Genomic DNA, 23,620 nt, shown 5'->3' with positions numbered 1-23,620 from the left:
CTCTGTCTCTCTCTGTCTCTCTCAGACTCTTGAGTGCTGAACTAGGAGCCTCAACCATCATTCAGCCTTCTCGTACTTCAAGTTTTCTCCTTGTCCTCCTTATTGACCGCAGTGAGAGATGGACCGGTCCACTCAGGAGCTCTTTCTGAACTTTATGATTGTCCTGATCACGGTGCTGCTAATGTGGCTGCTGGTCAAATCCTACCAGGATGCCTAAAGTCTAATAGGCTTCAGTTGGGGATGTACAGCTGCAGGGAGAGCAGTCAACCCCCTTGACCACCAGGGGGCGACGATCATGTTTAGAAAGAAGAGTGAAGAGGCATATTCTGGCCACTCGAGCAAGAAAGAGAGCCTCGACATGGCTTGGCTAAATTATGTAAAACAAAGAATTATATCTTAATTCTTTTTTTTTGTGGGTTGTGGTGGTTTACTTGTGCTTGGCTTTAGTTTCAAACTCATTAGCAAGGCCTATGTGCTTTTGGAATGTAAACGTTTATGTTACAATGAAATAATAAAAATTATATACGAAAATATAAAAGAAATTACGCCATGTGTGGATTCTGTACTATACCGTTGGGCAGTTTATGTTCTCCTCCGAGTGTGTTGAGTTGACCAATGATGTTTTGAATGTTGTGTTGGATTCACAGGTCTCAAGGCTGGTCTATACGTCTGTAGAGGTCGACGTAAGTTTATCTGCATTGGACGTAAGACTAATATGAAGGGCATTCCATATTTCCTCAGTATTTGTATTAAGTAAAACAAATGAAGTTAATTATTACATTTTTATTATTCTATGTATTCACAATTTCTGCAAATTTGGAGCAGGTAAAAAATCCCTCAGGGCTGAAGGGTGGAGACTAATATCCATATAGTCCACAGTCACATACACCGCCAGGCTCAAGTTTCCTCAACACACTTGTGTTACGCAAAATGGCTTAGTTTTTACAGCTTCTGCAACAAAACTAATGACTGAAATGAGCTGATTTTTTCTCTATATATACCTCAGAAAGTGTTTCTTTTTAGAACCGATATAAAATGACCTGCAGGACTAGTATATTCCATATTTACTGAATGCCGTTCCTTGATGTTCACAAAGGGGTTTACCAGCATACTTCAACATAATTTGAACACGTGCACTAGGGGGCAGCATCCCAACCAGAATGTATAAGAACAAAGAGGAAAGTCTAAATTTCCATTGTCCAGAATGAGTTGAAATAGTAGAGCACTGGAGAAAATAAAGGAAAAATGAAATTCACCTACTGGGTGGCACCAGGTGGTGTTGCTGGTAACACAGCTCCAGGGTCCTGGAGTCCTCAGCTCACTCCTTACATTGGGTCATTCACTCTGAGGCTGGTGTGTTCTCCCTGTGTCCATTGCAGGACACCACACACACACACACCCAGACAACAACACACCGACTCGTGGACAATGTACCTACCAGTATGTGTTTTTGGCTTGTGAAGGGAAACTGGAGTTAACCTAGGAGTGTAGGACCCTGGGGGAATAGGTCAGGACTACCTGAATAACACCCGTCCACACTTATGGCTACATTACAAATGAAGGTTTTTCCTTCCAGCTCTACTTCATTCATCACTGTACAATTTGAATCTGAGTGGTGCTGGTAGTCGCTAACAGGCCACCAAAAATATCAGAACATGAGCAGCTCTGCGCTGACCACTGAAGCAAGTTTAAAGCATGGGTAACACAAACTGTAGCTTCTGATGAAGTGGTCAATGCATGTGTAATCTATACAGTCCAAGTTTAAAGCATCATTGAACAGACACTGAACAAAAATAAACCAGTTTCTATGACTTTATTTTGGTGTAAATTGTGAAAATAGTGCACAGAGCTTGATTAGCTGATGAAGCGTACTGCTGAATAGTTTTTTCATACTTATATCACTCTTTTTTATAATATAAACACATTTGTTGTATTATTTCATATTTCACAACATATCTTGATATAATTCTATTCACATGTGCAAAAATTGCTTTATTGTTTATAATATACTATTGTGATATTTATTTTCACTATATAAGCATTTTATAATGCTAGCTTTTAAAGGGACATTCTGGCCAAATAATATGGTTTAAGACATTGTTTGCTAGGTTATTAATTTTTCCCCAAAACACTCTATACATCCTACAATTGTTAGCCACTGATCTGAATTGGAGATTGTTAACACAGGGGGCTCAATTTGGTCGTGGGGGTGGGGAAGGGGTGGTTATAAACGTATCGATGCAAACACATGCACAGCCCCCATGGAGAAGTTGTTGATTAGAAATAGAAATAGAATTAGAATTAGAATCACTTTATTGGCCATTGTGTGACACACACACAGAGGATTTTTTTTCTCTGCATTTAACCCAATCCGTGCAGTGAAACACATTTACACATACCTAGCCACGGCGCCCAGGGAGCAGTTGGGGGTTATGTGTCTTGCTCAAAGGCATTTGAGGGATGAAGATATTTTTCATGTCTATGATTATTCTTTTGTGCAAATCCACCAAAAAATCATCATTCCTCACTATATTCACTATTTGCACACATTTCCACAGCATGAGAGAGACATCACAGTGAAACTAAACTGTGTGCAGGTGGATAAGCTGTGAAGAATCTCTTAACCTTGAGATTCTTGTGCTCATCTTATCATTTAGATACATTCTCTGCAAAAAGAGGGAAATTAAATTCATCAGAAAATTTCAGACCAAAGTAATGTGATTTTCCAAAACATGATCCCATCTTTAAGACATTTGACAAGGAGGTTTCACAAGTCTTTAAGCAGGAAAATCTTGCCCAGACTCGGAACTGATGTAATTTTCAAGAGTGTATACAGGTTCACAACAGATGCTTACATTTTTCATTTTATACAGAATGTCCTTTTCCTTTAGTTCCTCTTTATTTTCATTTCCATTTTTAGTGCAATACAGATTAGAACTTTTGTAACCAATGCCTTTTGTCTTTGCTACATTGTTATTTTTTCTGAGTAATTATCCACATTTATATATGTATTTGTACAAGCTGTAAATGAAGAGTGAAAACATTGATTTTCCACAGAACTGTGCACTGATTAAAACTAAGCACCATCAGCATAAATGTGGAAGCACATACACTTAACAAAGCCTTACAGGCTCACTGCAATCCAGGAGGAGCTCAGAGTAGAGCTGTTTCTCCATGATGTCAAGTGAAACCAGGTGAGATACCCCTGGGTGCCTCCCACTGGAGATATAACAGGCACAGCCAGCAAGGAGGAGGTTTCAGGTAGCCCTTTACCACCAAAGAACAAACCTTTCTGTTTTGAGAACCAAATTATATTTGTGGGAAGTGAAGATGTAGAGGACAGCAACACCTGGGCTCCTTTGCGAGCCTTGTTGCCTCCATGACTCTGAAATGGATTAAGTGGAGAAAAGGTGATGATTGAGGTACATTAAAGTATACGCTATAGACCAGGGTACACAGTGTAAAACATTTGTCGTACACTAAATTCGAGTGTCGCATTAAAACTCCAGCAAGTTTGGAGACCAATTAACAAGAGTGTAATCTATAACCATTGGGAACCATCCCTGTGGTGTCAACCATTCCTTACTTTCCAGCCGTTTAGACGGCAATTAAAAGAGCAATCTTGGTGGAAAGATGTTAAGGCGTTTTAGGTCCAGTAGAATCTAATATTATCTCTGTTCACTTGCTCAGTTCCATGTCTAGAGCACACGGTTTCTGTATCAACTACTGTGTGACATTCCTGGCAACCCGGGCTGGTAAGTTTACTGTGATTGGACAGTGCGTGGGATCACAGGCTGAAAAACCAAGAGAGCTCAGCTCTGGAAAGAACCTCCTGAACAAAGAACAGATTGGTTGCACCATTGCTGTCAGAGACACCAGTGCTTCAACTTAACATGTATCTTTAATCTCTGACCACACCCTGGTCATTTTATGAGTACAGTAAATGCATTACTGATTGCTCTTTTAAAATCTGAAAATTATTTAGAGGATATATGTATATTTTGTACCCATGGGAGCAAATTAGATTTAACTTCCCAAATTACCTATATCCATCTGTTCCAAAAGTTACTAATTTTGATTGTCAAGATTTTGTTACAACAGAAAAATGTGTGTTCCACAGTAGGATGTTTGTGTGTGTGTGTGCATGTGTGTGTCTGTGTGTGTACTAAACATGCATGCTTTACCGTCCCAGGAATGGCTTTGTTGGTTCAGTCCTCAACAGTACATGACCTGTCCATATTTTTTTGATCAGATGGCCCTGATGTTGTCTCACTCTATGGTGTTGTGACAGCTTCTGACCTCCAGGGGTCTCTATATTTGTTGAAGCTGAGCACCTGGCAGTGAAACTCAGTAAGAGCCCGGGGCATGGGGGCCACTTCCTCCCACTCTGAGCGTTTGCTGTGGTAAACCTGGACCTCATCCGTGATCTCGTCCGGCGAGTAGTCTCCTCCAAGGATGTAGATCCTGTCCTGGACACCTATGGCCCCGGCGTTGAAGCCAGCACACTCAAACGAACCTTCACCTTTCCACACACAGGTGTCTGGACAGAAACTATACACTTTGTAGGTGGATAAGTCACACAAGTACAGAGTCTCATTAATGGCAACAGCTTTAACCAGAGTGGCGTGAAAGAACTGGCCAAACTCAGCCACTAGTTGGCACCACTGGTCTGTGATGGCATCGTAGCGGAAAAAGCAATCCAGGGAGGGGTTGAAGGCTTCAGACGTCTCCAGTTCTGAGCCAAGTGCATAGACCACACTTCCACAGGCTGCTGACTCTGGGAAGTAAATACGTCTTGGAAGTGGACTGACTGAGGTCCAGATACGTTTCAGAGGGTCATAGTACTCTACGTCTGGCAAACTTTGTATACCTCTAGAAGGACCGCTAGTTTTCCCACCGATCACATAGAGACGCCTCAAGCAAGTGACTGAGGCATGCATAGTGCGGGCTTTCCCCATAGCTGGGAGTTGAACTAAACTACCTGTAACGGGACAGTAGCACCAGACATCGTTGGTAGCTTCATGCTGAGGCTCTGCTATATGGAGCCGCACAGTTCGGCAACAGTTGCCTTGACAACCTCCGGTCATAAACAGCTTCTCCGCAAATCCCTCAAGTGATGAACCTGGCAAGTCAGCGAGTCTTACTGCATCCCTTGGCAACTCTCGCCATCTATCAGCTGCCACGTCATAGCAGAAGGAGTGTCGGGTCATGCTGTCCTCTTCAGTCTTGTGCACATAGATGTAGCTTACTGTGGTAGATGGACGTGCATCTGGAAAGAAGCCGCAAAACTCCTTCATCTGTTCGCTAGCGTCCCTAACAATCTGGGAGCAGTCCTTGTCCTCCAACAACAGCCTCTCAGATGCACCCAGTTCCTCCAGCAGAGCAGGGGGCATCTGGTGCAGTCGGACATGGGTCAGAAGCTCAGGAAGTTTTTGTCTGCGGTTCTGAAGGTCATGTCGAGTCCACAGCAGCAGAGATCTCAACACACTCTCTTCATCTGGGACATTCAAGGAGTCAGACAACAGACAGCACTCCAGAACCCCAGCTGGCATCTCCAGGAACTCTCGGCTGGACGAGAGCTTGTGAAAGTTTGCCACAACGAAATCGGTGGAGCGCCGCAGTAGAACGGATGAGCCGTAACCCTCTGCGACAGCCAGGAGGTGGAGGCAATTAGAGATGTCAAGAGTTTGGACTAGGAAGTCACTGCAGGCGCGAGAGAGTGCCCTCACCTGCAGATACATTACAAGGTAATTACATTCAAACAATTTAAAGGGGATACCACAAGAAAATTCAGGGGTCTGAAAACACTAATTCAGTTCAGGGTCATGGAGAGTCCGGAATCTACCCGGAAAAACTATGAGAAAAAATGTGGGGACACAGCTTGGACAGGGCTTTCACAAAAAAATATGTTTCATATCTTTTATCCTGACAATGTGGTTTTAAAAAATGAATGAAAGATTAAAGCATGTTCCTTGGATGTTTAGCACTTGCACAAACCCTAACATTTATTTTAACCTGTTTGTTTGTTATTTTGCACTTGCATAAGTATGAGAATTAATATTACTTTGTTACTTTGGTTTTTATTTTTAAAGATTAGTCAGAAGCCCTAGAATTAATATCAGCCTTTTATTTAGTTTTTTTAACACTTGCACAAGCACTAGAACACTGGAACTCTCTACAGCAGGCAGACATTTGGCTTGACACTATGAGAAAGTGAATCTGAAAGTGAATACAGTATTATTCCCAAGAACAGAACAAATTGACTGCATGCTTTTGCAGCACTTTCCTGATGGAGCTCATAATGAATGCAGCGACTAATTAATTATTTTCACTCACCATTTTCACAGTACTTCATATTTAGGTTATTTTTTGTTGAATAAAATGATTATTATTATTTTAATACAATAGAACAGTTACCATCAAATGATAAGCGCAGGAGAATGTTAGAATTTTTGAATTATAATTATACGTTGCACAAAAATATATATATATATATATATATATATAAATATATATATATATATACTGTATTATTAAACATCGTTAAAAACAGATTGTCCACTTCTGACCTGTAGAAATGATGCAAGTTGGAAGAGCATGTCCACATTCTCCTCCACAATCTCCTGCTGACCCGAGTAGGCAAAGTCGAGGAAGGTGTGAACAGCCTGCGGCATCAGGTTACTCAGAGTCACCATCCCGTCATCTTTCTCACGCATGTCCACTTCAAACATGGCCCTGTAGCACAGCAACAGAACGTCAGCTTATATCCGGCTGTGCGCAGGTGTTCAAACACACCCCTGGTCAAATGATGTGAATGTTTAAGGCTCAGATCCAGCAAGTTATTAGACACAACCTCATCCAATATTTCTTCTGAACGGAAGGGTATTTTTAGGTTTTTCCCTCTGTGTATTTACAACAACAGCATTCTATTCCTTTGGGACCATAATGTCAATCATGTTCAAAGCTAAACATTGTCTGTATACAGTAATATAAAGCCACCCAGCTTTGGGCTATGGAGCAATGGAACTGTGTTCTCTGCAGTGATGGAGCTCCATTTAATACATTTAAAGGAACATTATGTAATATTTTTACCATATAATTACAGTTTCAAAATCATTGTGATGATCCACTGAGCTGTAAGAGGGAGAACAGAGCCTCTGTTGTTGTTACTGTGGGATCAGCACTGCAGAAACTGTACTATGTAGCTACTGGAGAAGTGTAGGACACCACACCTTCCTTCTCCCTCTGTACTGATTTCCATACAGTATCATAAAAATGGATTACACTGTGGGGAGCCCCACGAGCAAAGAAAATCTTGCTTTAAGATATAGGTAGCATCCAATGTGTTCCTCAAAACTGCTTGTGTGGCTGCCAACAAACCTTCACAGCAATGTTCACACACAAAACACTTAGAGAGACCCTTATTTTCAGAAGCCAGAGAGTGAACAAATTTAAGTTTGATGAACAGAGACCTGAAGAAGTCGCTGCAGGCGGCGAGGACACAGCGGTGACAGGGCAGCGTCTCGTTCTGGACGCAGATTCTAAAGTCGAACAGGACGCCTCTGTCTCTGAAGCTTCGAAGCACGCTCAGTATCTGCTGCCCATGAGCCTCAGACACCAGCAGCAAACAGCGGCGCTCAGGAACACCGTTACAAACATGGGCCCTGCCCGGAGAACAGGGTTCCCCTCTCTGAACATCCATCGCCACTTCAACCTTTAACAGAGAGTTGTGCAGAATATGTAACTGGCTCTAAACTATTGGTGTTACATAATCATTATCAATAGAAAGAGGGATCTGGAGAGACAGAAAGAGAAAGAGAAAATACGCAAGGGAATAAGGGAGAGTTGAGGCAAAAAAGAAAATGAGAAAAAAGACTGAATAAAGAAAAATACTATAAGCAAAATAATACAAGACAGAGCGAGAGAGAGAAAGAGAGAGAGAGAGATAGAGAGAGAGAGAGAAAGAAACAGGCTGTGACTGAATGAGAGAAATACACAAAGACAGGGTAAAAGAAAAAAGAACAAGAAAAAGAAAGCCAGAGGAAAAGAAGCAAAAAGAGTGACAGATGAAAAAAGAAATAAGTAATGAGAGAGAGAGGGAGAGAGAGAGAGATAGAATGAATGAGAACAAGAGCTATAATAATAATAAGTAGGGAGGGAGGGAGAGAGAGAATAACAGCCCTGATGACTCCATGAACAATAACGCTGGTAAAAGCAGGGTTACTGTATGAGGAGAGAAGAGAGGAGCTCAGCTGAATATGCAACTTACCAGAGTCTGTTCTATTAGGAGCTCCACCAGGACTCAGAGACACTACCGAGCTCCATCAGTGAAGAGAGGAGGGGCTCCAGAGCACTGCAGCGCACCGCTCTGAAGAGAGGACGTGCGTGAACAGAAAGCGTAACCTCCTGCAGCGCCCCTGATGGCTGGAGGTGGATGTGAATGTCCCTCTCGGTGTAAACACACACGACTCTGAGCCCCCAGCAGTGCGGCAGAGGAATGTGAGGATGACGTGATGTGTGCTCATTAGCTTTAAAGTAACTGTGAGTTGGAGACAGACATCGTCTTCTATCAGCACCATGGACAGCGCCATGACGTCAAGGGGGGGAGGGGGCGCAGCGACAGGAAATTACGTCAGGTACACAGATTTTTTTTATATATGATCATTACAATCAAATATTTATTCAAATTAATGAATGTAAATTAAATAAATAGCACATATATGGATCAGTAAACTCATGCATTTCTACATATATGTATGATGTTTGTTGTTATTAATAACAATGCATTTATATAGTTTGATTATTTTAGATATGCTTATAATTATATTCATATTTATTTAAATATACAAGTGTAAAGTAAAATTATTATATTAATGAATTTTTACATTTCATTTACATTTACATCATAAATGACAATTATAATGTTTTTATCTAATAAGAAATGTAATTACATTTAAATAAATATATTTATGGAATAAAATACATTTAAAATGTTGTGTTATGGTTTTTAATAATAATAACAATAATTATATTAATAATAACAAAAGTTAGATAGATAAACATAAATGATGTAGATAATAATTATGAATAAAGCTTGCATAATATCTAGGTTGTTTGCTGCACGATTCCTGTACCGGCTCCTCCTAACAACACTTGCTAACATAAACGAAGACAGACCCCAAAAGAAAAAACAGGCTACACCCCTTAAACCTCCATCTATAGGGTTCAGTTTTTTGTCCCTTTGTTCTGTTCTTCAAAATATTAGTGTGCCAGAGTTTGGGGCACCCTGTGAAACTAGGAGTACTTAAATGATCAGCTACATCTTTCTGTTTCACTGGGGTATGAATATGAGATGACACATAGATGCCAAATCCCCTTACTCATCTAACATTATGGGAAAAACCAGAGAATGACATGCAGTAACGGGTTGTTGACCAATAGAAATCAGGAAATGGCTACAAGAAAATGCACATAGCATCTGTGTATTCTCAGAGTTAGTTGCACTATAGATCTGCATGTTTTTGCCCATCACCAAGATGTGGATTTTGAGGGAGAAAGCAGGGCATAGTGGCTCAGGTTGTGAGTTCATATGAAGCTGGTTCTAATGCTGGAGAGGAACAGGTTTGCAAAAGGCTGATAGAGGAGTGAGGATAAAGCCGAAACCCTGCATAGACAGGCTCAGTGAATGTGCAGTGGAACGTGTGCAAGTGTGTCAGTGTATGTGTGTTTGAAGAGACACTGTAGAAGGACAGAGTGCCACCCTCCCAGTCCAGATACACCCCTACTCTGCTAGAGTAAGAAGGGGGCACTTCTAGCTCAGTACCAATCTTATTATGACACACAGAGTAGCCGTTCTTGGAGCAGCTCAGCCTCCAGGACTTTTCATTGCCTCCAAAACCACAATCGTAACTGGTTCCTTTCCTTGAGATTGTTTCATATGTCACTGCAATAACAGCTTTCTCTGACCACTCAGCCTCCCAGTAACAGCGTCCTGTCAAACTCTCTGTGCACAGAACTTGATTCCAGACATCAAATCTGTGTGAATTATCAAGGTACACCTGCTGTTCTCTCGCCCACATCACCTTCTTGTTTTCCTCGTACAGACAGAGCTGATTGTGTGCTGTGTTTGGGTCCAGTGTGAGGTCATAAGTATCTGTTAAGGAAAAGGGTATTAACACAAATAATATAGTTACCACCAAATCGCATGAAATAAAACAGGACACTGTTTCAAGTCAAGCCTGAGTCTTTTTTTTTTTGGTCATAGAGTGTAGGAAATGACTTACATTTTCTTATTCCAGGTTTGATCCTGCACTCCCCTGCATATTCCAACCTGAGGAAAATGATAATAATAATAATAATAATAATAATAATAATAATAATAATAATAATAGGGCGGCACGGTGGCGCAGCAGGTAGTGTCGCAGTCACACAGCTCCAGGGACCTGGAGGTTGTGGGTTTGATTCCTGCTCCGGGTGACTGTCTGTGAGGAGTGTGGTGTGTTCTCCCCGTGTCTGTGTGGGTTTCCTCCAGGTGACTGTCTGTGAGGAGTGTGGTGTGTTCTCCCCGTGTCCGCGTGGGTTTCCTCCAGGTGCTCCGGTTTCCTCCCACAGTCCAAAAACACACGTTGCAGGTGGATTGGTGACTCAAAACTGTCCGTAGGTGTGAGTGTGTGAGTGAATGTGTGTGTGTTTGTGTTGCCCTGTGAAGGACCGGCGCCCCCTCCAGGGTGTATCCCCGCCTTGCGCCCAATGATTCCAGGTAGGCTCTGGACCCACCGTGACCCTGAAGCGGTTACAGATAATGAATGAATGAATGAATGAATAATAATAATAATAATCATAACAAAGGGTCTCATAGCTTCACCCAAACCAACTAAAACTCAGCAGCTTGTGTGATATTGTTATGACTGAGTCATCATTTGAGTATAATATGCTGGACAGTGCCTAGCTAAATCAACCCGTAAACATGTGATGTTAGTAATGGCAACAAAAATTTTGTCATCATGCAATGAAAAACATGTATCTCTATTATTATTGAGGTTTAGTTTACTACATCATTTGAACATAGCAGCTGTCCTTCGCACAGTGAAAAAAATGTCTTGACGAATGAAGCAATAGAAATGCTCCAAAATCTTTATACATTGACTTCCACAGAAAGGTTTTTCCTTCTCCTGTAGTTTCTGTTTTGAAGATACATGTTTTTCATTAGACAGCAACAATTTGCATTGATCAAGTTTTCATGTTGAGGGTCAAGTGAGATCAGTGTTGATGTGTTGAAAAAATGTTAAATCACAACAACTATGCCAATGTGATTTAATTTAAATGCAATGATGTGGAGGTGCCAACATCATATATTTTATTCAGAATAGAACACGCAAATCACAGATCAAAAGTTTAAACTGAGAGAATGTATCATTTTAAGGGAAAAATATGTTGTTTCAAAATTTCATGGCGTCAACAAATACCAAAAAAGTTGGGACAAGACCATTTTTTACCACTGTGTGGCATCCCCCCTTCTTCTTACAACACTCAACAGATGTCTGGGGACAGAGGAGACCAGTTTCGCAAGTTTAGAAATAGGAATGCTCTCCCATTTGTAGTGGATATGATGAATGTGTATTAATTTCTAATAAGAAATTGTGACTTTCTGAAGATGTGATTTGATATACCCAAACTTTAGCTCACTTCAGAGACACACCAAGCAAGATCAAAATTTGAGATTAGCATCCAGAGCAGGCTCATAAAACCTCACTCCAGGATGTTTACGACCCAAGGTCCCAGGGTCAAGAGGAGAATCTCTGCAAAATGCAGAGAGACACACTGACTGAAACTTTATTAAAACTGTTCTCTCACACATTTTGAAAGATTGTTAAACAAAACAATCACAAACCTTAATTCCCATTGGTTTAAAACAATTTGAAGTTACATATGTGCACAACTGTTTGAAATTAATCCCGTTTTGACAATCAAAATAGGTGGAAATAATTTACATGTGTTTAAAGTCATTTTTGTTTTATATGAATTTATGTAGAACCAAGGTAGCCACACTAAACACTATGTGTTTAGTTGGCTAATAATGATATAGAACATGGTTGTCTTTTTCTTAATGATATTACTTTATGTTAAAATATAATCTTTTATATTGCAATGTATGATTCAGAATCCTGGGATATTTACTCACCAGGAATGGTCAAGTCTTTGTCTTGTCAAGTGTCATAAATTCTATGTGATGCCACTCCCAAGGTACAGGAAACAGCCAATTAGGAGCAAGAAAATCTCCAATTCTCCCTCAGTGAGGACGAATCAAGTATTCGGGGTGGATTTTCGAAACTCTGGTTAAAAACCTGTAGCGCCAAATGACACGGGCTTTAGGCTTCTTCCCCTTTTCTCAAGGCTCCAGACACTTGGGGCATTATTTTTTTTAGCCTGTTTCAAGGCTAAATGACCTGAGTAAAATGACCTGAGTTTTTGAAATGGCTATGCAGGCGTCAGACTCATGGCTTTCTTAAACAGTCTTGGGCCTTTAAAGCGTGGTCCAGATAGAAACTACAGATTAAGAAAAGCTATAGTTTAACCCTAGCGAAATTTCAATGCCACACCCAGAGCCTGAAGGAAACCTTAGACCTCTGGCCCTCAAAAAGACAACAACGACGAAGAAGATGGCTGCAAGCACCGTCAGAATGACCTTCTGAGATTAGGCCCCAGGAGAGATCTGCTTGGACTGTCTCTCACAAGGCGGCAGATCAGCAACGACGAAGAACCCCCAGAGAGACCTTCAGAACGCCACCAGCCCCGAATGCTGTGTCTGAAAGCCTCGGGAGAAAAGGAACGTCCGCATCTGCAATCTACAAGGCCCGCGTCTGCAATTCTCCAGGAAGTCGTGCTGGAAGGCACTGTCAGCGACATGCTCCCTGTCCATCTCCGGATACGTAAGGTCACATGGTCTCATGTCTCTCATGGCTCATGGATTGGTACTGAAAGTTTGCTGGGATAAACAATAGCCTTTCTTAGACCTTAGGATAATAATTATCATAGAGAAATTCCCTCATATATTAATATATTATATATATTAATTAATTAATTGGCTTCCTCTTTGCACTGTAGAGTTTCGGCTGGCAACGGCAGATGGCACGGTGGATTGTGTTCACTGACAGTGCTTTCTGGAAGTATTCCTGAGCCCATTCTGTTATTTCCTTGACAGTGGCATTCCTGTTTGAGGTGCAGTGACGTTTAAGGGCCCGGAGATCACGAGCATCCAGTAGAGTTTTATGGCCTTGATCCTTGCGCAAAGCAATTTTTCCAGATTCTCTGAGTCTTTTGATGATGTTATGCACAGTTGATGATGATAACATAAAAGAAACAAAAGAAAAAATCTTTCTCCGCAACAATGGTGGAATTGGTGAGCCTCTTACCATCTTGGCTTCAGAGGGACACTGACACTCTGAGAAGTTCTTTTTATACCCAATCATGTTGTCAAATGACTTAATTAGTGTTAATTGGTCTTCCAGCTGTTTGTTATATGCTCAATTTCCGTTTTCCAGCCACTTATTGCTACTTGTCCCAACTTTTTTGGGATTTGCTGACACTGTAAAATTTTGAATCAACATATTTTCCTTTAAAATGTTACATTTACTCAGATTAAACTTTTGATCTGTCATCTATGTTCTATTACAAATAAAATATTGACATTTGCCATCTCCACATCATTGCATTCAGTTTTTATTCACAATTTGTTTAGTGTCCCCAATTTTTTGGAATCCGGTTTGTACATAACATTTGACAAAGCATTGCTGAGTATTCTAACTTAGAAAACCATTACAAAATAGCAAAAAATCTCTACTTTTCAGACAAAAAATCATGTCAGAAGAATCAACAGGAGCTCATTTATCAAACCAGTGAGAAACCCACCTCCAAACATCACACAAGATATCACTAATATAAAAAAAAGATTAATATGCCAGCAAATAAGTTCAGATATAAACATATTGGTTAGTATATTCTAATAGAATGATTACATTAATGAACAGCATTGGATCTCCTGAATATAATTATAATAGTGTGTAAACTGCACAAACATACACAATAGCTTAGTGTTATAAGAGGTAACAGCCCTAAATTTAAGATAAGCAGCAGATAGTGTCACTGTCACACATCCAGGCAACTAGGTGTCAGTATAATGGTTGTTTAAAATTGTGAAGCAGAAACAATTGAAACAATGACTGTCTGCTCCTGTAAACATACACAAACATAAATATAGTTTTACACGTTACACACCTGAGTGTCTTCAGTCTGTAGTTTGGATCATTCAGTCTCTCAGAGAGTAGATTCTTTCCTGAGTCTCCTGGATGGTTGTAGGTTACATCCAGTTCCTTCAAGTGTGAGGGGTTTGAATTCAGAGCTGATGCCAGAGAAGAACATCCAACCTCTGTGATCAAACAACCAGATAATCTACAAAGACCAAGAAAGAATATTGAGAGAGGTTTGTCTGTTTATATGTATTACTCACTTCATGGACCTGAGCTAATTTTACAGCCAGTTTCATTACTTCATTCATTGTCTGTAAGTCTCCTGTTGTGTGATATGATGAATGTAACTACACCTCTGGGGCCTACCCGGAATCACTGGGCACAAGGCAGAAACACACCCTGGAGTAGATGCTAGTCCTTTGTAGGGTGACACATACACATGCACACTCACACACACACACACACACACACACACACACACATATATTCACTCACATCTATGGTGATTCAAAAGTGTCCAATCCACCTATCAATGTGTGTTTTTGGACCGTGAGAGGAAACAGGAGCACCCAGAGGAAACCCACCCAGACACGGGGAGAACACACCAAACTCCTCACAGACAGTCACCTGCAGTGGGACTGAAGCTGTGTGACTGCGACACTTCCTGCTGCACCACTGTGCCACCCAGCTGTAAAACAGCTGTGCGTAAAATTACATTTTTACTGATTTTCCAAAATGTAGGTGTGCAGCTGTTACAGCATGTTTAAACTTTTCATTTTATTGTTACTCAGATGAATTCCACTCAAAACTATATATGAATAACAATTCATATTAAGAACATCAGTATCTGTTTTAACAGCAGAGACTGAGCATTGAACTCCTGAATATTGTGAAGAAGTTTGTTGAAGCATCTTGGTGAAATATTACATCATCACATCTTAGTATTAAACATTCAGAAATTACAGAACTAGAAATCTCACCTGAGTAGCTCCAGCTTACAGTGTGAAGTCTTAAGTGCAGCAGAGAGTGAATCAACTCCTGAATCCTGCAGGTCGTTGCTACTGAGGTCCAGTTCTTTCAGGTTTAAAGTCTGTCCCAGATATTTACAAGTCTTTTCTCTAAGGTTGCACCAAGCTAGTCTGCCAAAGAATAGTTTATACAGCAACAAATTTTTCAGTGTATTTGAGAAAATTGTAACACTAATATTGTTATAATTCTGAAATTAGTTTTACTGAAGAGCAATCTCTCACAGAAAATAAGAGAGAATCTGTCCTTGTTGCATTTAAAGATGCAAAGGTTATTAATATGATTCTTTGTTATCTCAGTGGATGTAAAATCCCCCAGAGTGTTATTACAATAATTTATATTCCAAAATATCAGCTCACCTGGGAATACCACATGTAATATAATTTATCATAATATTCACCTGAGTATAATCAGCTTACAGTTTGAATTCCCCAGTCCAGGAGAGAGTAAATCTACTCCTGAGTCCTGCAGATCATTGTTACTGAGGTCCAGCTCTTTCAGGGAGGAGGTAGTCAACATAAAAACCGATCCCAGATATTTGCAAGAGCTTCCTCCAAGATTACACCAAGCCAGTCTGTAAAGGAAGAGTGTACATAGCAGATCATGTTTATTGACAAGGTCATGGTTATAAGATCCAGATTTGTCAGGGAAGAATTTTCTGTTTGTAGAGCCAGTGTGAAAGACTCTCAGAATTACAAATGGCTGTAGAATTAAATAAATACAAAAGAAATCACACATCATAAAATATAGAATCATATAAAACATATGACTACACATGGGCTAAAATACTATTAAAATATTTTCTTATTTCTTGAGAAATTAAAAGGACACTTCTAAAACTAGAATGATTGAAATGTTTAGACCCTGAGGACTGTCATATTGTTGTAATAATTTCAGTTCTTTTGTGCTTTACTTTTGATTAGTATAGCTCATGACAATCAAAAATTCAATATCTCAAATTATTTGTAAATTTGAAAAGTACATTGGGTGTGTCCATTGCAAATTATCAGTAATTTTATTAATCAGTTATTTTATTAAATAATCCACCCATTAAAAACTACTAGCCTTTCTAAAGTAATCTTGTAGTGTTTTCCAACATATTGTTTTCAAGCCCCACTCCGGGTGACTGTGTTTGGTGTGTTCTCCCTGTGTCCGCGTTGGTTTCCTCCAGGTGCTCAGGTTTCCTCCCAGAATCCAAAAACACATGTTGGTAGGTGGATTGGCTGTAGGTGTGAGTATGTGTGTTAGTGTGTGTTGCCCTGTGAAGGACTGGCGCCCCCTCCAGGGTGTGTTCCTACCTTGTGCCCAATGATTCCGGGTAGGCTCCAGACTCACCGCCACCCTGAACTGGATAAGGGTTACAGATAATGAATGAATGTTTTCAAGCTAAAATAAATTCACCTGAGAATCTCCAGTTTACAGTTTAAACTCTTCAGTCCGGCAGAGAGCAACTCCACTCCTAAATCCTGCACGTTATTTCTACTTAGGTCCAGCTCTTTCAGTGAGGAGATTTCTGTTTGTAGAGATGATGCCAGAAATTTGCAAGACTCTTTAGTGAGATTACAGATGGGTAATCTGCAGAAAAATGTGGAGAAATTAAGTATTAAGGAGTATAAGATGTGGCTGTAGTAGGGTTGATGTAATAATATCAAAAAAATTTATGTACTGCACTTTTGTAGTCATACTTTAATATGAGTATCGATACTACATCAGTCCAGACTTTAATGACAAACACAAGAACCACCGTAATAAATATTGTTCCTCTGTCTAGATAGACATCAGTATTTCCTACAAGGGGGAACTCCTTACGGGACTGAAGCATGAGAATTTTTTAAAAACATTATAATGAAGATCGGAGTCAATAAGCATAAAATCATTAATGCATGAGCTTCTATTAAACTTATAAACACATCATTAATAATCACTCTATCACAATTTGAAATAAAGTTTAGGATAATACATAATATTATCAGCATAAAAGTGATTAAAATTAATCTTTGAGATATTTACATGAATTTGTAGTATTTCTTAATATCTATTCTTTTGAATTTCATTTGCTGAGCCTCTAATAAGGTCAAAGTCTTTTGAAAGAAAAACTATAAGTGATCCATCTTCATTTCATATGCCATTACTTTTAATTAATGTATTAATTCTATCATGGGGTGGCACGGTGTTGTAGCAGGTAGGGTCGCAATCACACAGCTCCAGGCACCTGGAGGTTGTGAGTTCGAGTCCCGCTCCGTGTGACTGTCTGTGAAGAGTTTGGTGTGTTCTCCCCATGTCCGCATGGGTTTCCTCCGGGTGCTCCAGTTTACTCCAACAGTCCAAAGACTGTTCGGTACTACATCGGTAGGTTTGGTAGGTGGACTGGCGACTGAAATGTGTCATAAGTGTGAGTGTGTGTGTGTGTGTTGCTCTGTGAAGGACTGGCGCCCCCTCCAAGGCTCCAGACCCACCACGATCCTGAACTGGATACGCGGTTACAGATAATGAATGAATGAATGAATGATTTCTATCATTCATGCATACATTCTTTAACCAGTTTACCCTGATCATTGTAGTGGTAGGTCCAGAGTCCCAGACAGGGCACCTGCCCATCACAAGGCTTCACATATTTATGGAGTCAGGTTTACAGGATATACAAAACTCCTAACAGTAACGTTTTTTCTGAAATATTGAACAGTTTTGCGTTCTTAACAATAAAACCAAAAAGAAATAATTTCACATCCACATCTAATTCAGCATGAACATGTTTACATCAGAACAAATAGATTTTCCAGATATTTCTATGAAATGTATACATTTTCCCTCACATTGCATTACAACATTAATCCATAGACATACCTGAGTATCTCCAGTTTACAATTTGCACTCTTCAGTCCCTCAGAGAGTAAACCCACTCCTGAATCCTGAATGTCATTGCTACTGAGGTCCAACTCTTTCAGGGAGGAGGTTTCTAAAACTAACTGCAGGCTGCCACCTGACTGTTCACCAAATTTACACTTAGCAAGTCTGAAAGAGAAAACACTAGATATTATAATAGCCTTTACCCAACAGCTAATCGTGTATCTTCGCATGCAGCGTACAGAAGGGTGTTACTGACAAAACTATAACAGCTGTGATATTTAAATTATTTTATATGAAGAATACAATTTTGTGCAATAGTGATCATTATTCCAATGAATTCTAGACAAGCAATATATTTGCACTTCAGACTGGTGGACAAAATTGGATAATTTGGCTGGGGAAACTATAAGATCAGCAAAAATATGTAACCTTCAATTTTAAAAATGAATTAACACAATACTTACCTGAGTATCTCAAGTTTACAGTGTGGACTCTTCAGTCCCTCAGAGAGTAAATCCAATCCTGCATCCTGTAGGTTATTGTTACTGAGGTCCAGTACTTTCAGGGAGTTTTTTGTTTGTAAAACTGACCGTAGTATGACACCTGACTGTTTATCAAGTTCAGATTTAACAAGTCTGCAAAAGAATACAATGAATCCTAAAATATATTCAACAAAATTAAATAGTGATTGAACCAACTATGATAAAGGGCACAATACCACATTATGTTTCATAAAACTAATAGATTTTTTTTGTGGTAGGTTTATGTCAATGCTTTACAACAATATTTAGGCAAAGTTTTGGTCATGTTTCAGCAGATGTTTCACATGTAGCACTAGAATTCTTAAATTCAATAAACAGATTATCAGTTATACTGACTGAAGTTTCTCTAGTTTACAGTGGGAGCTCTTCAGTCCATCAGAGAGTAAATCCAGTCCTGAATCCTGTAGGTTAGTGTAACTGAAGTCCAGTTCCTTCAAAGATGACTTTTCTGATTGTAGAGCTGCACCCACAGTTTCAATGCAGATCTCAGAAAGACCACAGCCAGTGAACCTACATAAAGTGGAGTAAAGTAAATGAGTCATACAGGCTGCCAAGTTTAGTACCAGTTAAGTTTTTCAATGGCTCCATGTATGGATGTCCTTCAGGGTCAGTGATGAGGCTAGGTTGGGTTAAACGTAGAGCTCATTTGGCTCACCAAATTATCAGGCTGCTCATGTTTATCTGATATCAGTAGCCCATCAGGATCCCACTAATATCTTATGTGTCAACCCTCCCAAAATCTGATCTCCTTTTGAATCCAGCTAGCCCATTTTCAGTCCATGTGGGCCCCCTGAGGTGTGCTGACCAGGATTAGGCAAATAATACATAAACACTCACCGGGCCTGTGTGCAGTTGGTTATAGCTGGGATTAGTCTTCTGTAACCCTCCTCTGATGTCTTGTATTTCTTCAGATTAATTTCCTTTCTCACATGCTTAGAACTGTGATGCATATGCGCTATTACTGCACACTGAGCAGGAGTTAGCTCCTTTTTTGAGAATTTATCTGGAATTAGAGGGTTATAATTAAAGACGTTCAGAAAACAAAGTAATCAATTACCATAAGATGTGAAATTACAAAACGTTGTTATATGTTTTATTTGTTGTCTCTTTTTTCCCCCCCAAATGTAGTTTTCACCCATTCCACCCATTACCTGGGTCTGTGGGAATCCAATAATTCAAACAGAACTTATTTGCTAACAAAACATCACTGGACATGTCAACACTAACAACAAAATCTGCTCAGTTCAACCAGAGTGAGCAGGGCCAGTTGTGCTTCCTTGGACTGCCATGTTTAGCAACTTGGATGCATGTTTTAGATATTGTCACTGAATATGATTTTAACAATACCTTGTAAGATGTATGCTGTGAATGCAATCAATATAAGAGAAAAAACAAATACACAGATGACTGCGATCTTCCAAGCATGAAAGACTTTTGCTGAAATACAAACAGAAAACAAAATACATAATATATAATGAAGATAAATTCCTTAATATTAGGTATACAAATAGTTTTATAATGTTTTTTTGTGTAAAATATAATTGTAATGCAAAATTCAAACATTCTCTCACTGCTGTCATTTTATGATAACTGATGAGTAGTAGTAAAAATAACAATTGTCATTATTATTTATTTGTTTTCACCATCACCAACATCAAAATCCCCATCTTTAAATGCATCATGAACCAATGAATACTTCACATTTTCTATTTTCAATGTATTTAATTTCTTTAAAAAATCATTAAAAAAACAAATAAATAATCAATACATTTTATCAATAAATATAACTACATTTGGTGGTAAAATTAACCTGAATTGTCCTTACCTTTAACTTCAAGGTAAATGGTTATGTCATCGTACCAGGACGGGGACTCAACAAAACACTTATAAACTCCGTCATCAGAGGTCCGGACTGCTGAGAGTTTCAGTGAGATGTTGCCTTTCTTTAGTTCTTCTTTAAACAGAGATGTCCTTCCTCTGTAAGAATCAATCTGCTGCTCATATCTGTCTTCATGAGCTTCATAGAGGTGAACAAGTGTATTTGTTAGATGTAATCTAAACCATTCCACCGTCAGGTTCTCAGCACTGATGCTGGGCCGGATATAGCATGTTAGGACCACGTCTTCACCAGCTTCAACAATGAGGTTATCCACTGGACCTAATAACTGATAATCCTCTGCAATGGCAAAAACATATTGTACAATATAGCATTTTATGTTGCATTCTTACAAATGTCTAATTAATATTACATGTCAGTTATATTAAAATTGATTTAAGGTCACTACTGAAGACTTAGAAAATAAAGTAGTGGTCCAGATGATAGAGCCACTTCCAACATCAGTAGGTTCAATGGACAGAACCTAAAATTTGGAAACAAACATTCACATGGATGTCTGGTTCCATTCACGCCCACTGTGAATAATTCTGACCCAGTAAATTTATTATATTTTGTTATATTGTTTACAAATTAAAATAATGAATTAATTAAAACATATTGAAACATGGGCAGTATGGAGTTGCTGTCACTGTCACAGCTCCAGGGACCTGGAGGTTGTGGGTTCAAGTCCCGCTCCGGGTGACTGTCTGTGAGGAGTGCGGTGTGTTCTCCCTGTGTCTGCATGGGTTTCCTCCAGGTGCTCCAGTTTCCTCCCACAGTCCAAAAACACATGTTGGTAGGTGAATTGGTCACTCAAGAGTGTCTAGAGGTGTGACGGTGTGAGTGAATGTGTGGTTCACCCAGTGAAGGACTTGCACCCCCTCCAGGGTGTGTTCCTGCTTTGTGCCCAGTGACCCACCGTGACCCTGAACTGGATAATCACTTACAGACAATGAATGAATGAATGTTTTACAGCTGGCTGTAAAATTAGCTCAGGTCCATGAAGTGAGTAATACACATAAACAGACAAACCTCTCTCAACATTCTTTCTTGGTCTTTGTAGATTATCTGGTTGTTTGATCACAGAGGTTGGATGTTCTTCTCTGGCATTAGCTCTGATTTCAAACCCTTCAAACTTGAAAGAACTGGATGTATCCTACAAATATCCAGGAGACTCAGGAAAGAATCTACTCTCTGAGAGACTGAATGATCCACACTACAGACTGGAGACACTCAGGTGTGTAATATGTGTAAAACTATATGTATGTTTGTGTATGTTTACAGGAGCAGACAGTCATTGTTTCTTCTTCACAGTTTTAAAACGCCATTAAACTGAAACCAAGTTGCCTGGATGTGTCTGAGATTCTATACTAAACCAATTTTAAACATGGCTGCCTCTTGTGGGATCCACTTTATGAAGTATAACCTGGTTCATTCAGGGAACTCAAAACAGTTTGAATATTCATCTCATACTTTAGAGCCAAACTGCAATATAAATAAACACGTTCATAATTGTTTGCTACCACAGCTGCATTTGCAGGCTCTAATGGTATTATTCCATAGGGCACTATGGGTCAGCATGGTTCTTTTACTAATCCAAAAATTTAAATATATCCTCACTCAATTTGAGAAATTTGCACCATTTCCCATTGCATAAAAGAACCATGAATTTGAGTAGAGCATTACATATTTCCATTGTTTCTATGTGAACACTTACGTGTCGTGGTCTCCAAAAAGCCAGAGAACATCAGCAGAGCCACACAGAGAAGCTCCATCCCTGAAAGAAAGTGTGAATATTTGGCACTTCACTGTAGGTCACTATTTATAAAGCAACATGACATGAACATACAACTTTTAGGACAAGGCCTATGCCAAAAACTCAAACAAGCTAACAAATCAGTTATTTCCACAAGAAATAAGTTTAAATATGCTGATTTACATCATTTGTAACTGTTGAATTAATGACACATTTTTTATTTTTAGTACAGGTATTGAACTCTTCTTGATGTGGACCAATAGCATTAAAAACTATATAAAATAAAATATATCTAATATCTTCAAAACTCTATTCATTTTCTTATGTGTGTATTAACAACACATGCAACATTAATGTACTTTTTACTAGCATTAAGGGTGATGTATTCACTCTTAACAATGAATTACTCACAACCATTGCCACTATCATCAGTGCATCACCATACATAATACTTCACAACAAACTAAAGTCCAAAGGACATTATACTCTACTACACCACCCCACACTACACATGCTTTAGATAACAGTGACTCTAGATAACAGTGCATGTTGTATCCTGGATGGCTCATGTGATCTGCAAAATGCCATTCTAAACTCCTAAATCCTTTTAATTACATGGGCAGTTGCTACAAAAATCATTAGAAACAACAAAACAAACACTAATTAATCAAAAACACACTGGTGAGAAATAGTATGAAGACCAGCAGCCTATATAATCACTAATTTCTGAAACAGGTGCACACACACACACACACACACACACACACACACACTTTGTGTAATCTCAATGTAAATGCGTATCATTTAGCGTAAAGCCTTTCCAGAAGATGTGTGAACCCTCTCTTTAATGCCTGGGAATTTATAAGAAATATATGTGCCCACACACTTCATTCATTCACTTATTCATTTAATTCCCTTCTGTAACTGTTTCATCCTGTTCAGAGTTGCAGGTCTGGAGTGTATACAGAATACATGGCACAAGGCAGAAACACAAACTGGACAGTGCACCAGTTCATCACAGGGCAATGCACACTCACACATTCACTGTCTGCTTAATATTTTAATTAATCATTTATTAGAAACTATTCATTAAGCAGTTGTAATGTAATTTAAGGTATTTCTAAAGTCTTACCTTAAGCACATAGCACAATCTCGTCTTCTGGCTAACAGCTGTGATACGGACTGGTCGTCAACACCCTGTGTTCAAAGGTCAATTGACTTTACCATAGTTAAAATCTGTATTTAATCTCTATCACATCATAAACAAATCCTGTTTCACATTCATCTGTAAAGTCATTTTCTCTTTTGAGAAACAGCAAATCATTAC

General features: G+C 39.3%; 3 protein-coding genes across 3 annotated transcripts; 1 reads left to right on the top strand and 2 right to left on the bottom strand.

Moving 5' to 3' along the window:
* Window positions 1–118: 118 nt before the first annotated feature.
* Window positions 119–217, top strand: LOC136693712 (sarcolipin). The gene has a single exon (XM_066666852.1). The coding sequence runs from the start codon at window positions 119–121 to the stop codon at window positions 215–217; it is 99 nt and encodes a 32-aa protein (XP_066522949.1).
* Window positions 218–1,844: 1,627 nt separating this feature from the next.
* Window positions 1,845–8,347, bottom strand: kbtbd3 (kelch repeat and BTB (POZ) domain containing 3). Its single transcript, XM_066680675.1, has 4 exons — window positions 8,270–8,347; window positions 7,473–7,714; window positions 6,570–6,735; window positions 1,845–5,729 (listed from the first exon to the last, which is right to left on the bottom strand). Exons 2-4 carry the CDS (start codon window positions 7,700–7,702, stop codon window positions 4,275–4,277), a joined length of 1,851 nt encoding a protein of 616 aa, XP_066536772.1. The 5' UTR covers window positions 7,703–7,714; window positions 8,270–8,347; the 3' UTR covers window positions 1,845–4,274.
* Window positions 8,348–9,099: 752 nt separating this feature from the next.
* On the bottom strand, window positions 9,100–23,448 carry LOC136667471 (NACHT, LRR and PYD domains-containing protein 3-like). The gene is made up of 12 exons (XM_066645024.1): window positions 23,426–23,448; window positions 22,255–22,314; window positions 20,487–20,837; window positions 20,009–20,098; window positions 19,499–19,664; window positions 18,998–19,171; window positions 18,584–18,754; window positions 16,674–16,847; window positions 15,673–15,846; window positions 14,275–14,448; window positions 10,284–10,330; window positions 9,100–10,153 (listed from the first exon to the last, which is right to left on the bottom strand). The coding sequence occupies exons 2-12, from the start codon at window positions 22,310–22,312 to the stop codon at window positions 9,573–9,575; spliced, it is 2,160 nt and encodes a 719-aa protein (XP_066501121.1). The 5' UTR covers window positions 22,313–22,314; window positions 23,426–23,448; the 3' UTR covers window positions 9,100–9,572.
* Window positions 23,449–23,620: the final 172 nt, after the last annotated feature.

The sequence above is a fragment of the Hoplias malabaricus genome, chromosome 1, assembly GCF_029633855.1.
Source record: "Hoplias malabaricus isolate fHopMal1 chromosome 1, fHopMal1.hap1, whole genome shotgun sequence".
Lineage (NCBI taxonomy): Eukaryota > Metazoa > Chordata > Actinopteri > Characiformes > Erythrinidae > Hoplias > Hoplias malabaricus.
Note: the sequence above shows the minus strand (reverse complement) of the source record. Positions and strands in the feature narration are given on the sequence as shown.